At 51.5% G+C, this 15,563-nt stretch overlaps 1 protein-coding gene across 1 annotated transcript in view; it reads right to left on the reverse strand.

The window, feature by feature from the left end:
- Positions 1-6,295: 6,295 nt before the first annotated feature.
- Mov10l1 (Mov10 like RISC complex RNA helicase 1) overlaps positions 6,296-15,563 on the reverse strand; it is an 82,037-nt gene continuing 72,769 nt past the window's right edge. Inside the window, exons 24-26 of the mRNA XM_042697922.1 lie at positions 7,991-8,098; positions 6,540-6,677; positions 6,296-6,398 (exon numbers count right to left, since the gene is read on the reverse strand). Of these exons, the coding sequence (XP_042553856.1) occupies positions 6,303-6,398; positions 6,540-6,677; positions 7,991-8,098 (342 nt within the window). The 3' untranslated portion in view covers positions 6,296-6,302. The remainder of the gene's footprint in view (positions 6,399-6,539; positions 6,678-7,990; positions 8,099-15,563) is intronic.

Raw genomic sequence — 15,563 nt, forward strand, 5'->3', positions numbered from 1 at the left:
TGTTCCCCCCCCGCGCCCCCCCCGCGCCCACGGCCCTGGTCCCCGTGTCCCGCACGCCCACGGCCCCGGTCCCCTTCCGCGCCCCTCCGCGCCCACGGCCCCGGTGCCCCCCCCCCCCGCGCCCACGGCCCCCGTGTCCCCCCCCGCGCCCACGGCCCCGGTCCCCTTCCGCGCCCCTCCGCGCCCACGGCCCCGGTGCCCCCCCCCCCGCGCCCACGGCCCCCGTGTCCCCCCCCCGCGCCCACGGCCCCGGTCCCCCTGTCCTCCTCACCCACGGCCCCGGTCCCCGTGTCCCCCCCCCCCCGCGCCCACGGCCCCGGTCCCCCTGTCCTCCTCACCCACGGCCCCGGTCCCCGTGTCCCCCCCCCCCCGCGCCCACGGCCCCCGTGTCCCCCCCCCCCGCGCCCACGCTCCCGGCCCCAATCCCGCCCTCTGCACCCACGGCCCGGTCCCCCTGACCCCCCGCGCCCACGGCCCCGGTCCCCGTGTCCACCCTCACGGCTCCAGGCTGGCCCGCGCCCCGCTTAGGCCTCACGGGACCCGCCCGCCGCCCCCCCCCCAAGCCGTGGCAGCCGCCCCAGGGCCGCGCCCCCCTTCAGCTGTTCTGGACGGTGGTCGCGGGTGGGGGCGCGCCCACTCTCGGGATGTCCCGGTCGCTGGCCGCGCGCGCCCCTCCAGGCCCGCCGGTCCTCTGGCCTTTCATCCGTGGAGCCCGGATGGAGACCCTTGGAGGGAACACCACTTTCCAGAAAGGCTTAGAAGTACTCCGTGCGTCCCTGGTACGGGGCTGTTTTTCTGGCTTGACCTCCAGGGCTGGGCCCCGCCCTTGGCCCGCGCCTCCACCACCGTGCCCCGCCGGGACGCCAGGTCACAGGTGTGAAGCCAGCCCACCAAGCAGCTTGCAATCTGGAGGTCTCGGTGATTGTAGAGGAAGATGGCCGGAAGATGCACGAGGGTCTGGTCCTTGGGCCATTTGTGTAAACACAGCTTGACAGTGCAGTTTAGCCCGAGGACGCCCAAGGGCCCCGGCTGCTTTTTCAATATTGACCTAAGTACTCAGGACCCTTTTCCTACGTATTTCAGAAAGACTTGCTCAAGATTCTGGAAACAAGTGCAGCTGAAACACTGAAATTGCCTTAGTTGTATACACATGAGGAAAACTGAATTGTCTGTCCACGAACATAGTGCATCTGTCAATTTATTGCACCCACTGTGTATTTTGAAGGGAATAAAGTGATGAAAAGGCCTTGTGCATTACACTGCATTTTTTCTTGGCAATGGCATCTTTGTTATGTGTGTCATTGGCTCTCCTGGCATGGGAGGAATTACTGAGCGCTCTCCAGGTTGCAAGGTAGCGCATTTGTTCTCCACGGTGCCCGTGCTGGAGCAACACCTGTAGCATAGCTGCGCTGAGTAAATGCTGATGGAACCCTCCATCTTCTGAGAGTCGGGGCAGGTAGTTATCTTGCCTTATTACAGAGTGGCAGCAAGGGACTCAAGAGAAGCTAATCTAGGTGGGCAGAGGTGAACAGGAGTCTTCCCTAGAAGCCCATGGCAGGATAGCCCAGGAGCGTGGGAGCAATGCAGAAGGGACTGTGGATCGTTTTCACCTGAAGGATGCCCTTCCCAAGTCCTGTCTTGGGAAGGAGCGGCTCTTGTTTCTTGGGGATGCGTTAACATATAGCATTGACCTAACAAGACCCCAGCTGGCTGAGGGAGAGGCATAGAGCAGAACTTCCATGTACACCTCTTAGGTGCATGGGTGGTCTCAGCTTATTTCCATGAAGCAGTGGCCAACGCCTGTAATCCTAGCTATTTAGGAAGCTGAGAATAAAAGATCAAGGCTCAAAGCCAGACCAGGCAGAGAAGTCATCTACACACACACACACACACACACACACACACACACACACACACACACACACACACACACACACACACACACACACACACACACAGTGGTAGAGTACATGTCTAAAGCACAAAAGTTAAGGAACAGAGTCTAGGCCCTGAGTTCAATCTCTGGGACTGGCACAAAAACAAAAACGAGCTAGGGGTTGGTGGCTCACACTTGTAATCCTACCTACTCAGGATGCTGAGATCTGAGGATCATGGTTCAAAGCCAGCCTGGGCAAGGAAAGATCATGAGACTCTCATCTCCGATAAACCACCAGAAAACTGGAAGTGGTGCTGTGGCTCAAGTGGTAGAGTGCTGACCTTGAGCTGAAGAGCTGAGGGACAGTGCCCAGGCCCAAAATTCAAGCCCCACAACTGACAAAACAACATAAAAAGGAAAACCAGTGTGATGGCAGCCTGTCTCACTTTGGTCCTAAGCAATGCCTACACGAACCTCCTGTGATGCAGAAGCTCTACACAGACTGCACGCTGCATGCTTGTTTACAGTTCAATTTCACCCCATTTATGAGAATCCAAACAAAACGCTTGGTATCACATTTTGCAAGTAAGACAATGCTGTGTGTGTGTGCACGTGTGCGCGTGCACATCGTATCTCTGAGTCGTGTTAGATCCTGGCAGGCCAGGCCACACACTTCCCCATATATCCTTCAATCCAGGGTGTCTAGGGCCGTTGTCCCAGCACGAAGGCAGCTTTCCTGCAGGAATGGAGAATGGAGGTGCTCTTCTGCATCCCTCCCTCCATGCCCTCCTGTGCCTCACTGCCTGGAGGGAGCTTTCACCTGTCCCCACATGTGACCGTGGGGCAGTGGGACTAAAACCTGTTACATATCCAGGACTCTGTATTTTCTTTTTGCTGCTCCTGGGGCTTGAACTCTGAGCCGGGGCACTGTCCCTGAGCCTCTCTGTGCTCAAGGCTAGTGCTCTACCACTTCCGGCTTTTTCTGCTTATGTGGTGCTGAGGAATCGAACCCAGGGCCTCATGCATGCAAGCCAAGCAATCTACCACTGAGCCACCTTCCCAGCCCTGGATTTTGTTTTCTTCCTGTCTTGCATTTTGTGTTTTGCACTAGAGTTGTTTATGGGGAGTGGTGCAGGAACGTAAAGAAGAACATGCCATGAGCAGCTTTAAAAACACTGGTTCCCAGGCATCCTCTCAGGCTTCCCCAAGAACGGGTCTACAGCCTGCTGGTGTGGAGGGAACTGCTCACGAGATTGTGGGAGCCACGCGGCATGGCTCTTCACACCTCCAGAGCCTTCCCATCTCTCACCCAAGGCACCAGGCTCCTGCCTTCTCCATCCTTCTCTCGATGCACCAAGTCCTCTGCAGTGACCCCACCTGACTCCCCTCCACCCTTGGGAGCCTCGTGGCTAGGCTGTCTACACGCCCTGGATGCTAGTCCGTGCTGCCTCTGTTGCAGGACCCATTGCTCTTGCCCTGGGTTCTCCGAGATATGGGTTCCATATCTTCCTCCTTTGTTTATGATGCTAGGATATCCAGGGGAACCCTGGGCGGTGTGTGGACATTTCTGGGGTAACAAGCATGTAGGAGATGGCAGGAGGTGCCCCTCTTATGCGAGGGAGCTGTGTATGGAAGAGCTGAAGTTTTCACTCTGGCCTTGGCTGAGCCAACAGGAGTCTGGTCCTGTCACCATGGTGATCGGCCTCTCAACCTTACCCACTAGGTTCTACCCCAGGTTCTCCTGGGCCCTGGCATCCCCCTGGTCTCATTCTCTTACACACCAGCCAAGGTCTGGGACTTCCCTGGGCAGCCACACCCTGCAAGCTGGTGCTGACACTGGGTGTCACGGAAGGAGGCAGAGGCAGATGGCCAGACCGCAATAAGGCCGAGATCCTCAACAAGGGCAGGCAAGCTGGGCTTTAGAGGCAGCATGTGCATAGCCCCCAAGACTGGTGCATCACATGCTGGGGTTTGGGAGGCCCAGAGTGGGAGGAGGATGGGCTTCTCGAGTTGAGTGGGCTCCTGCACTGAAGGTATCTGCGGCTCTTCTTAGTTCTGTGTGGAGGAAGTGCCCCCACCTCCCAGCTCATCTTCCACCTGGACACAGTGCTTTGCTCATTCTGATCCCCAGGGGAGGTGGGGCTGCTTACCTGGACAGGGCCAGTTCCCGAAAGGATATCCAGGGCCTAGTCATGGGCTTTATTAGCCCTGGGGAGGGGTTCGGGGGAGCACTATGGGGCTGTACTGTCCTGTGCAGGTAAGAACACTTGGGGTTGGGGGAACACTATAGGGCTGTCCTGTGCAGGGAGGAGCACTGCGGGGTGAGAGGAGCACTATGGGGCTGTACTGTCCTGTGCAGGAGTACTGCAGGGTGGGGAGCACTACAGGACCATTTTGTCCTGTGCAAGGAGCAGCACTATGGGGCTGTACTGTTCTGTGCAGGGAGGAGCACTGTGGGGTACAGGGAGGAGCACTACAGAGTGGGAAGCACTAAAGGGCTATCCTGTCCTGTGCAGGAGCACTGTGGGGTGGGGGAGCACTGCAGGGCCATCCTGTTCTGTGCAGGGAGGAACACTGTGGGGTGGGAGGAGCACTGCGGGGCCATCCTGTTCTGTGCAGAGAGGAGCATTGTGGAGTGGGGGAGCACTCCAGGGCCATCCTGTTCCATGCAGGGAGGAGCACTGTGGGGTGGGGGGAGCACTGTGAAGTGGGGGGAGCACTGCAGGGCCATCCTGTTCTGTGCAGGGAGGAGCACTGTGGGGTGGGGGGAGCACTGCAGGGCCATCCTGTTCCATGCAGGGAGGAGCACTGTGGGGTGGGGGGAGCACTGCGGGGCAATCCTGTTCCGTGCAGGGAGGAGCACTGTGGGGTGGGGGGAGCACTGCAGGGCCATCCTGTTCCGTGCAGGGAGGAGCACTGTGGGGTGGGGGGAGCACTGTGGGGCAATCCTGTTCTGTGCAGGGAGGAGCACTGTGGGGTGGGGGGAGCACTGCGGGGCAATCCTGTTCTGTGCAGGGAGGAGCACTGTGGGGTGGGGGGAGCACTGCGGGGCAATCCTGTTCTGTGCAGGGAGGAGCACTGTGGGGTGGGGGGAGCACTGCGGGGCAATCCTGTTCTGTGCAGGGAGGAGCACTGTGGGGTGGGGGGAGCACTGCGGGGCAATCCTGTTCTGTGCAGGGAGGAGCACTGTGGGGTGGGGTGGGGAGGACTGTGGGCCATCCTGTCCTGTGTGGGGGAGGAATGCTGTGGGGGGCCGTGTTGTCCCATGTAGGGAGGAGCCCTGCAGGACTGACAGGGTGACACATACCCTGCCTGCTCACAAGAGGCCGGCCCCATCCTGCTTCCCATGCTCTGAACTTGCCAGAGGGAGGCGGCCACAGAAGGCCAGAGGCTCTGTGCTACCCTCTCCCGCGCTACCTGGGTGTTGGGAGTCAATGACATTTCACTTCTTACCATGCACCTCTGGGGTTCGGGTCAGCAAGCCCATGTTAGCTGTTAAGAAGCCCACATCACCTACGCGTGGCGGTTCAGAGCTCGCCATCTGTGGCACTGAGAGAGCTACCTGGGGGCTACAGGGGTGGGAGGGCACTTCAGGACAGGCGCTGCTCAGCTGTGCTCGTGCATAAGCAAGCACCTAGGGGTGGGTGGCTGGGGCTGGAGGCGGAGCCCCAGGCCCTATGGGCTGTGCACCGCCAGCCGGAGCCTATGGTTCTCAGATGACTGCAAGGAGCAGCCTGTCCTGCTTCCCGGCTCACATCTGGCTCAGGATGGAGCAGATGAAGGTGGTGGAGGCAACTCCAAAGACCGCAGCCCTCAGAGAGGGAGGCACGTGAGACCTACATCACTAACAGGCGTGTTTTAGAGTGGAAAGGGGACTGGGGTCGCTTGGGTTTTTATTGGGGATGGCAGTGGCAATGACTGCCTAGCAGCAGGAACACAAGCTTGAGCCAAGGCCAGCCAAGGCAGTAGGGTCGGCTCAGCCACCCAGTGGCCCTTCCCACGACCATGCCCAAGGCTTCAGTGTACGGGTCACAGGAGTCACAGAAATTCAAGAGCCAGGAACTGGGTCCACAGGTGAGGTGTGTGGTTCTCCCTGTCACTGGCCCTGTGTGTCAAGTGGGCCCAGCTCTCCTCTGTCCTGAAGGTCCTGGCACTGCTGGGTAGGAGGTCTCTAGCCACAGCTGCAGGGGAAGAAGTGAACATGTGGCATGTGAAGACTACACTCTCTTCCCATGGGGCTTTTTACAAGAGGCACCTCACCTCTGTAAGTGAACCCCATGCCCACAAAGAGTGTCACTGCAGCCCAGAGTCCAGGCAACCAAGGAAGAAGCACGTCTGGGCTCAGAGACTGCAGTCCTGAGGAGAGTCGGGCAGGGGAAGGGGAATGTGCTTGGGAGGCAAGTCCTAAAAGCAGAGAGCGGAGTGCTTACTTATGCAGAGCCTGTAGTTCAGGAGGAAGATCACACCCTGTGTAAACGCCGTTTGTAACACTATACTCCAGCAAAGCACCAAAACAGGGGTCCTGGGGAAAACAGAAGTAGTGAAGGCCTTCTGTCTACCAGTGCGCTGAGCACCTTGGCTCGGGTCATTTCTGGGTGACCTGGGCCTTCCCTCATTCCCTTCCTCCCTCAAGCAGACAAAGCTTGGCATCCTGCAAACTCACCCTGACAAGCACGTGAGGGTTTCCCAAGACAATCAGCAAGGCTTTGGGTCTAGTGATTGCAACATTGAATCTTTTTGAGTTAGATAAGAAACCCAAAAAGTATCGATCATCTTCAAATCTGTCTTCATTTGATCGTACCTAAAACACAAAAATGAGTAAAAAAAATTATACACACATACATGTTATTTATTTATTTATTTATTTTTGTCAGTTGTGGGGCTTGAACTCAGGGCATGGGCGCTATCCCTGAGCAATTTCACTCAAGGCTAGCGCTCTACTACTTTGAGCTACAATGCCACTGCTGTCTTCTGGTGGTTTACTAGAGATAAGATTCTCAGACTTTCCTACCCAGGCTGGCTTTAAACGGCAATCCTTAGATCTCAGCCTCCTGGGCAACTAGGATTACAGGTGTGAGCCACCAGTGCTCAGCCTAAAAAGTATGTATTTTAAGGACTTTTTAAAAAAATGAAAGTAATTTGATGTATGAAACAAGTATTTAACATTTAAAAAGGTTATGTAGCCACATGACTTGTTTTTGGCCAAAAAGGCAGGCAGAGGCAGAGTCACTGTCTGGGGACAAGGAGACACTCAAATGCAAGCCGTGATCCTTAGATCTCAGCCTCTTCCGTAGCTAGGACTGCAGGCGTGAACCACTGGTGCCCGGCAATGAAGTCAATTTAAAATAAAAACTGGGGGCTGGGAAGGTGGCTCAGTGGTAGAGTGCTTGCCTTGCATGCATGAGGCCCTTATGCACCACATAAGCAGAAAAGGCCAGAAATGGCGCTGTGGCTCAAGTGGTAGAGCGCTAGCCTTGAGGTGAAGAGCTGAGGGACAGCGCCCAGAACCAGAACCAGAGTTCAGGCCCCATGATCAGGCGAAAACAAAAACAAAAAACAAAAAAACAAAAAACAAACAACAAAAACCCCCTAGATCCAGGTGCAGGTGGCTCATGCCTGTAATACTAGCTACTCAGGAGGCTGAGATCTGAGGACCAAGGTTCAAAGCCAGCCCGGGCAGGAAAGTCTGTGAAACTCATCTCCAACAAACCACCAGAAAACTGGAAATGGCACTATGGCTCAAGTGGTAGAGCACCAGCCTTGAGCTGAAGAGCTGAGGGACAATACCCAGGCCCAGAGTTCAAGCCCCATGACTGACTAAATAAATAAATAATAAAAACTGGACTTTTGAGAGTTAAGCCCCATTGGGTGGTGTTAGGTAGAGGCCACTGTGGCTTGGGTTTCTTTCTGACATCTGCTGCAGTCTCTGCCCCTCAGCTGCTAATTCTGTCTCCTCTCCCCCACCACACACACATTTGCCTTTTTTCCTGGATCCTTTTCCCTTTGTCTCCTGACTACTGAGAACTTTCCACAGTCACTTGGGCTACAAAAGTGTCTATCTTGTGTGTGGATTTTGTTTGTCAATGTGCCCACCCCACACAAACGGGTACATACAGTGGAAATGACGATGACTAAGTATTCTTGCCCTTGAAACTCCTCAACGGATCCAACCTTTATGTCCATCAAATCAACACTTCGCAGAAGAATTTTGATTTTCTCCACCTTTAAAGACAGGTTTAAGATAAAACTGTACGAATCATGTTTTTTTACCCACCATGGTATAAACCAAACACTAAATCAATTATTTTTCAATTCTGCAGCGTAATTTTTCACAGCTAGACAAAACTCAAATTCCGATTTGAGGCAAAGGAGAGGAGAGGGCTGGGCACTTATCAGAAGCACATGAAGCAGGCAATCAGGCACCGAGGTGTGCTCCTGCTGCTGCACACGGGATGTGGATCTCTGTGGGATGGCACCTGAATCTGTGGCGTCCTGGGCCTCTAACAGGCTGCTGTGGTCAGGGCTGTGGGCTTCAACACACCCTGGCTCCCGAGGCAGGGCTGGGCATCTTAGGGGACTGAGTGCCAGAGTACAACCAGGACTCAGCCCAGTGAAAAGCCATCAGCTGACACCATGAATCCAAAACAGCTGGGCTGCTACAAAGGGATACAGGCCAACTGTGTTTAAGTCTGTGGAGACCAAACGAGTTGTGATTCCAGACTTAAGCACATAGGCAGGAACAGGTCATGTTGGTATAGTCAGACCAATTTGGAGCCCTGGGCAGATTAGGTAACTCTTCAGTAAAACTTAACTCTCACAACCTGTGGATCAAAAACCCTGGTGGAAGTTACCCAGAAGGAGGAGACAGATGTGGGGGCAGGGGCAGGGCAATGCTGCAGGGCAGGCAGAGAAGCCCCACACACCTGTCAGCAGCTCCAAAGCAGACAGGAGGGGTATCCAGAGAGGGGCCAAGCAGGGGGAACTGGATCACTATCCAGACCCAGTTGAGAACACAAGAGAGGAAGAGATTCACCTGTGAACATTCTGTAGTGAAACTATACATCAAGAATCAAAGGAAAATATTAAAACGATAAAAAGCTATTAAACATAAACAAAATTAGGCAGAGGGGGTTTCTTACCAAACACAAGCTAGAGGACTAAGGGACAATACCCTATTTTGGCTGAGATGGGGGTCTTTGCGGACTTTTTGCCCAGGCTGGCTTTGAACCACTATCCTCTCCATCTCCACCTCCTGAGTAGCTAGGATTACAGTGTGTGCCACCATGCCATTCTGTCTTGTCTTTCTGGGGCAGGGTCATGCTAGGTAGCCTGAGATGGCCTTGAACTCATGATCCTTCAACCTCAGCCTCCCAAATCCTAGGATTACAGGTATGCACCACCACACTGGGTAAGAGGCAACGATTCTAAGCACTGGGAAAACACCTGAATGGAATTCAAGAGTGAAGCAGCGGAATAAAAGTATTTTTATTCAAGTTCTAAGATAATCTCTCACTCATAGATTATAGCCGAGATAAATACTAACAAATGAAATCTCAGAATTAAATCCCCCCCACATAGGCAAAAGTCAGTAAAAATAGAAAACAAAACAACTTCCCTATCAAATGCAGTTAAGATAGTCTAATAAACATTGCCAGAGGGTATTGCATATTTTTTTAGAAAAAAAGATTGAATTCTTAAAATGTTACCAAAGAAGAAAATATGTATTTTTGAGAAAAAAGGTGGAATTCCTAAAATTCAACTAATAAGGAACTCAAGCTTGACAAGAAATGTACTCAGTACCTTACTCATGTACCTGTAACCCCATCTTTACAATAAAATAAAATTTCAAAAAAAGAAGGTTCTCAACAGCTAAGAATCACCATGACAAGGGTTGAAAACCTCTTCACGTATGTTAATATGTCACAAAGCTCAGCGCCTAGTCCTGTGTGGACCTGACAGAAAAGAGCCACGAGGCCTACTTCACAGAAGGAGAGCACGTCCCAGGGCTCCGTGGACAAGCAGGAGAAAGGGTGAGCCGCTCACCAAATGCTGATGGGGCAGGCAACTGATTGTACTCAGGAAAAAGATAAAATCAGTCCTCATTTCATCCCATATTAACAAATAAATGCCAATGGATCAAAGATCCACAAGGTATAGTAGCTTATATCTGTAGTTCCAGCATTCAGAGTCTGAGGCAAGGGCATCACTTGAGCCCCAGAGTTCCAGGCTAGCTTGGGCAGCATAATAAGAACCTTTTAAAAGAAAAAAGACAGATTTTCAATGTGTGCTTTGTGATCTCAAGTTCAGAAAAAACTGAGACAGGTGGCTCACACCTGTCATCTTAGCTACTTAGGAGCTGAGATCTGAGGATCGCGGTGTGAAGGCCAGCCTAGGAAGAAAAGTCTGTAAGACCCCTATCTACAATTCAGCACCCAAAAAGCCATAAGTGGAGTTATGGTTCATGTAGTAGAGTGCTATCTTTGAGCAAAACAAAACAAAACAACCTCAGGGAGAGTGGCTAGGCCCTGACTTCAAGCCCCAGAACTAGCACCACAAACTAAACAGAAAACAAAAAACAAACACGAAACAAAACAAACTAGACCACAGCCATAAAGGAAATGATTTACAACAGTTCCTGAAATGATGTCCAATTGAGTAACTGCCGTGGAGTGCTGTGGTAAGAAGGTGAACAGTCTGGTTGGATAACGCAGTTTGGATCTAGACAATCTCTCAGGCAATAACACAACCAAGTACAAGACTTGTACACACATGAGACACACATGAGACCCCTTACCCGACGGAGTGGCTGCTGGCCTCAGCAGCTCGGCAGCTCCGTGGCCATGTGGGCAGTCTGCTCTGCCTGTGGGCTCCACATGCACGGACTGAACTAGCCATGGGTGAAGATGCACCCAGGCCCACAGTGGCTGTGTTTGAACAGCATTCAAACATTATCGTCAAGATTCCCTAAATAATATGTATTAACAATTTACACAGCACTGGCATTATGTTAAGTATATAAGAAACGTGGAGATTTAAAGCATAGAGAAAGATGTGCAGAGATTATGTACAAATATTATACCATTTTAAGGATCAGGAAGATCTACAGATTTTAATATCCGTGAATTTTGAAGCCAGTCCTCTGTGGATACCAAACGTCAATTGCACTGTGTTGCTACACCGTAGTGTTTACAAAACAAAACAAAACCCTGGGGGCATGGCTCAAGGCTCAAGTGGTAGACAGCTCACCTAGCACATCTTGGGTACTATCGCTAGTACCAAAAAACAAAACAGAAACTCAAAAAAATCCAATAGGTTTATTGGGATATAAGCCCATCATAAATCAAAAAGTATTTTTCTGACAAATGACAAAGGTTACAGTTGAGATGATATCCCCAACACAACACCAAGAACCTGAGATTGAGAATATATCTTAGAAGATGAGAAACTGCTGAGAAAAACACACACTCAAGATCAACTTAAGCTATTCAGGAGACTGAGGTTTGAGGATCATGGTTTGAAGCCAGCCTGAAAAGTCCATGAGACTATTTCCAACAAATCATGAAAGAAGGCAGGCAGGCAGGCGGGCAGGCGGGGGGGGGGGGGGGGGCAGGTCAGGTGTGTAGTTGAGGCTCAAGTGGGAGAATGCTAGCTTTGAGCACAAAAGCTTGGGGACAGCACCCAGGCTTTGAGTTCAAGCCTGGCAGATGCACACAAAATATGAATAGACATAAACAAGTGAAAACGTCTCCCATGACTGAGATCTCAAGGGAAATACCCAACAACCAGGTATGGGAGTGAGGGCACCAGCTGCAAGGATCTGGTCAGGAACACCTCACATCAGTCACCCAGCAACTCCAATTTAAGAGCCTCTTGTGTAACTGGGTGCTGGTGGCTCATGCCTGTAATCCAAGCTACTCAGGAGGCTAAGATCTGAGGATCACAGTTCAAAGCCAGCCTGGGCAAGCAAAGTCCATGAGACTCTTATCTCCAATAAATCACTCAGAAAACCAGAAGTGGCACTGTAGCTCAAGTGGTAGAGTGCTAGCCTTGAGCTGAAGAGCTGAGGGACAGTGCCCAGGCCCAGAGTTCAAACCCCATGACCAATCAAAAAAAAAAAAAAAAAAAAAAAGCCTCTCATATCCCGTGCATGTCCCTGTCTACACCTAATAGCCTGAGAAAGGGTCTGAGTGATGAGAATAAAGGGCACAAGAGGTAAGAATAAACCTGCTAGGAGAGCATGTCCTTGCTGCACACCTGAGCCCCGGCAGAGGCTGAGGTTCTCATAAGTAATGCTGACCTGCAAACCACACCAGAGAGTCACTTGCCCTAGTCTGCAATGGCAGAGCATCCGAATGTGACAGCAGACAGTGAGGACCAACGGGGCCTCCACATCTGACCACACCATTGCCATGGGCCGTCCTGAAAGTTATGTGACAGAGCACTTGATCAGGTGTAACCAGATGAGGAGCAGGAACAGAGCTGTGGGGATCAGAGAAGGGAGGGAAGGAGAACTACTCAAGAGCTGCACTGGACCTGAGGCTGGAGAAGGTTCTCCTGCAGCAGTTCTTTTTTTTTTTTTTTTTTTTGGGTCCGGTTGTGGGGCCTGAACTCTGGGCCTGGGTGCTGTCCCTCAGCTCTTCAGCTCAAGGCTAGCGCTCTACCACTTGAGCCACAGCGCCACTTCTGGCTTTTTTTTTTCTTTTTGCTTATGTGGTGCTGAGGAATCAAACCCACGGCCTGGAGCATGCAAGGCAAGTGCTCTACCACTGAGCCACCTTCCCAGCCCAAAAGAAATCCTTTTTTTTTTTTTTTTTGTCGGTCGTGGGGCTTGAACTCTGGACCTGGGCGCTGTCCCTCAGCTCTTCAGCTCAAGGCGAGCGCTCTACCACTTGAGCTACAGCGCCCCTTCCTGCAGCAGTTCTTTATCAGTGGGACTGCCTGCGTGTCTGCCTGTACCTCTGGCCATCTCTGCTGAGGCTGCTGGCTGCTCTCACCACACAAGTGACTCACTGTGTAAGGACAGCAGAGGACCCCATGTGCTAGTTTCTAGCCAAGCATGGAATGACAAAGGTGGCACTGCAGAGTCCTGGCCGGCCCCAAGCAGGGTCAGTTGAATGGACAGACCCTGGGCCAGACCCACATGACACAAGCTGTTTGCCCCTGAAGGGTTCCAGGTCAAAACAAGATCTGGGCAAGGCAGTGAGTTTCAATGAGTAAAAAGACAGGTAAGGTGACTCCCCATGCCGCCCTACCAGGCAGCTTCCAGGGCAGCTGTACAGCTAGAAAAGCCCGACGAAGACTTTTCTGCACTCTGGAAATAAAGACACACATTGAAGAAGTGTTGACAATTGAACTTCTCAACTTTGGGTGAGAACAAGAATCTGTGATGCTTGGGTCTGGGGCTTGCCCTCCTGGGTGCAGGTGGGCCAGAGCCATGGACCAGCCCTCAGAGGGAGGCAGGTGCCAAGGGCTGAGAGGCCTACTAGCGGAGTAGTCAGGAGGAGAGGCTGTGTGTGTCCATGACTGGGAAGACAGAAAAGGCTAGGTGTGAAGCAGGCATGAAGGAAAACTTAAAGCAGCCTAGAAGCTGTGAGTGACAGCACCTGCAGAGTACTGGCCACTGCCCACTGCTGGTCAGTCATAAAGAGGGCCATCACCCCTCCTGGAAACCAAGCTTAGAAATAATAAAAATAACACTCAGTAAGAACATAAAAGCTGCCACACAACAGAGAGATAAATGTCACAGACTAAGCTCAGGCAGCGATGTCAAGCAAGAATAGGTGATTATCTTCATGGGGAATAAAAATCCCAAACTGCTATATCATAAAATTCCTAGTTTTCAACAAAAACTTAAATGATACATACAAGGGAAATGAAAAACGTGGGCCATACTGGAGAAGACAAGCATCAAAGGAGCTGTGAGTGCTGAATTCCAAGTACTAGACGTAGCAAAGACATCAGGGGTGCATTACCAGTATGTCCAGAGAAACAGAGGATGTTTTATTGAAAACCTTATGGCAACTATCACAACAAATTTGTTCAAATAAGGATAGAAATGGTAACCAAAGCTGGGTGCCAGTGGCTCACACCTGTAATCTTAGTTACTCAGGAGGCTGAGATCTGGGTATATAAGGTCAAAGCCAGTCCAGGCAGGAAAATCTGAGAGGTTCTTATCTCTTAATTAACCACCAAAAAAGCTAGAAGTTGAGCTATGACTCTACTTCCAATGGTAGCCTTAAGCAAAAGCCAAGGGACAGCATCTAGGCCCTGAGTTCAAGCCCTAGGACCAGTGTACATACATGTACACACACGAGTGTTCTTGTGAGTTCATGCACACACACATGCACACGCACACACACACACATACACATACACACACACACATATGAGCTGACAGCATATTCCAGATGCCAGGACAAATAAAAGTGTAAACTTCAGACTAGCAACAAATATCAAAGCTAAAGAAACAAAGACTGGAGACAGTGAACAGATACAAAGACTCTTGAAACAACATCAAACAAAACCAGTGTGGAAAAAGTCTCAGAGGAGAGCAAAGAAGGGCAGAAAAAATGTGAAGAAATACTGGTCCAAATTGCCTATATCTAATGAAAAACAATATACAGATGTAAGAAGCTTCATATTCCCCAAGCAAGATAAATTCCAAGAGAGCTATGGCACAGAAAACAGTTGAAATCCAAAGACAAATGCTGAGAGCATTAGCAGGTCTGATGGAAGATAGTAACCTAGTCTGCAGGGGGGTTCTCACCTGTTCATGAAGACTGAGCAGAGGCCCCCGAGAGTCCTGCAGCCACAGAGCCACCTTTTAAAAATGAAGTCAACAAAGACTGGGAGAAATGTTGGCTAGTATAATTGTCTCAAAAAACACTGAAGGAAGAGCCTGTAATGTGAAAGAGCCCAGGCCAAGGACCAATTTCTTTACTCATTTTCTCCCAGTAGGGCTTAAAGAGAGACAGAGACAGAAACAGAGAGGGATGTGGGGGGAGGGGGGAGAGAAGAGAGAGGAGAGGAGAGAAGAGAGAGAGGAGAAAGGAGAGAGAGATGGGAGATAGGGGAGAGAAGGAGAAGGGAGAGAAAGAGAGAGGAGAGAGAAGAGAGAATCAAGTGAGAAGATAGTTTTTCACTTAGCTAGAAAAGGGAAAATATGAAAAAACTGAGTAGTAGTCAGAAGCACACAAATGTCTGGCCTCAGACAATCTAGCTGGACATGCAGGATATTTAAGTTGGTAACACTGCTGCTCATACTAGAAGGCGACACATATCCCCAAGGCCATGGCCATGGTCCCAAACCTAGCAAAGAGAGATGGCACAAACACCGACTAGCTGAGGCTTCTCTGACAGGATGTCCCCATCTCTGAGCTCTTGTAGTCTCCCCTCTGGCACCAGAAGCACTGTGTACTCACCTTCCCCTCACAGGGACCTGTCTCCAGGAAGAAAACACTGTGTCTCTGAAGTGCCAGCTCTGGGTGGCTTGCAGCATCTCACCATTACCTCTGTGAGCACCATACCTCCTCTTTGTCCTGTGTCCTGGAGCATCTTCCCCATGTTGGTGGATGGTACACCACAGGGACAAGTGCTGGACAGCTGAAACTCACATGCCTGTCATGGAGGTTGCTACCAATCCCAGCTCGGGTCTAGGGAAGTTTGTGACTGTCACAATTTGGGAACC

Source organism: Dipodomys spectabilis, unplaced genomic scaffold, assembly GCF_019054845.1.
Source record: "Dipodomys spectabilis isolate Male_0828 unplaced genomic scaffold, ASM1905484v1 ptg000230l, whole genome shotgun sequence".
Lineage (NCBI taxonomy): Eukaryota > Metazoa > Chordata > Mammalia > Rodentia > Heteromyidae > Dipodomys > Dipodomys spectabilis.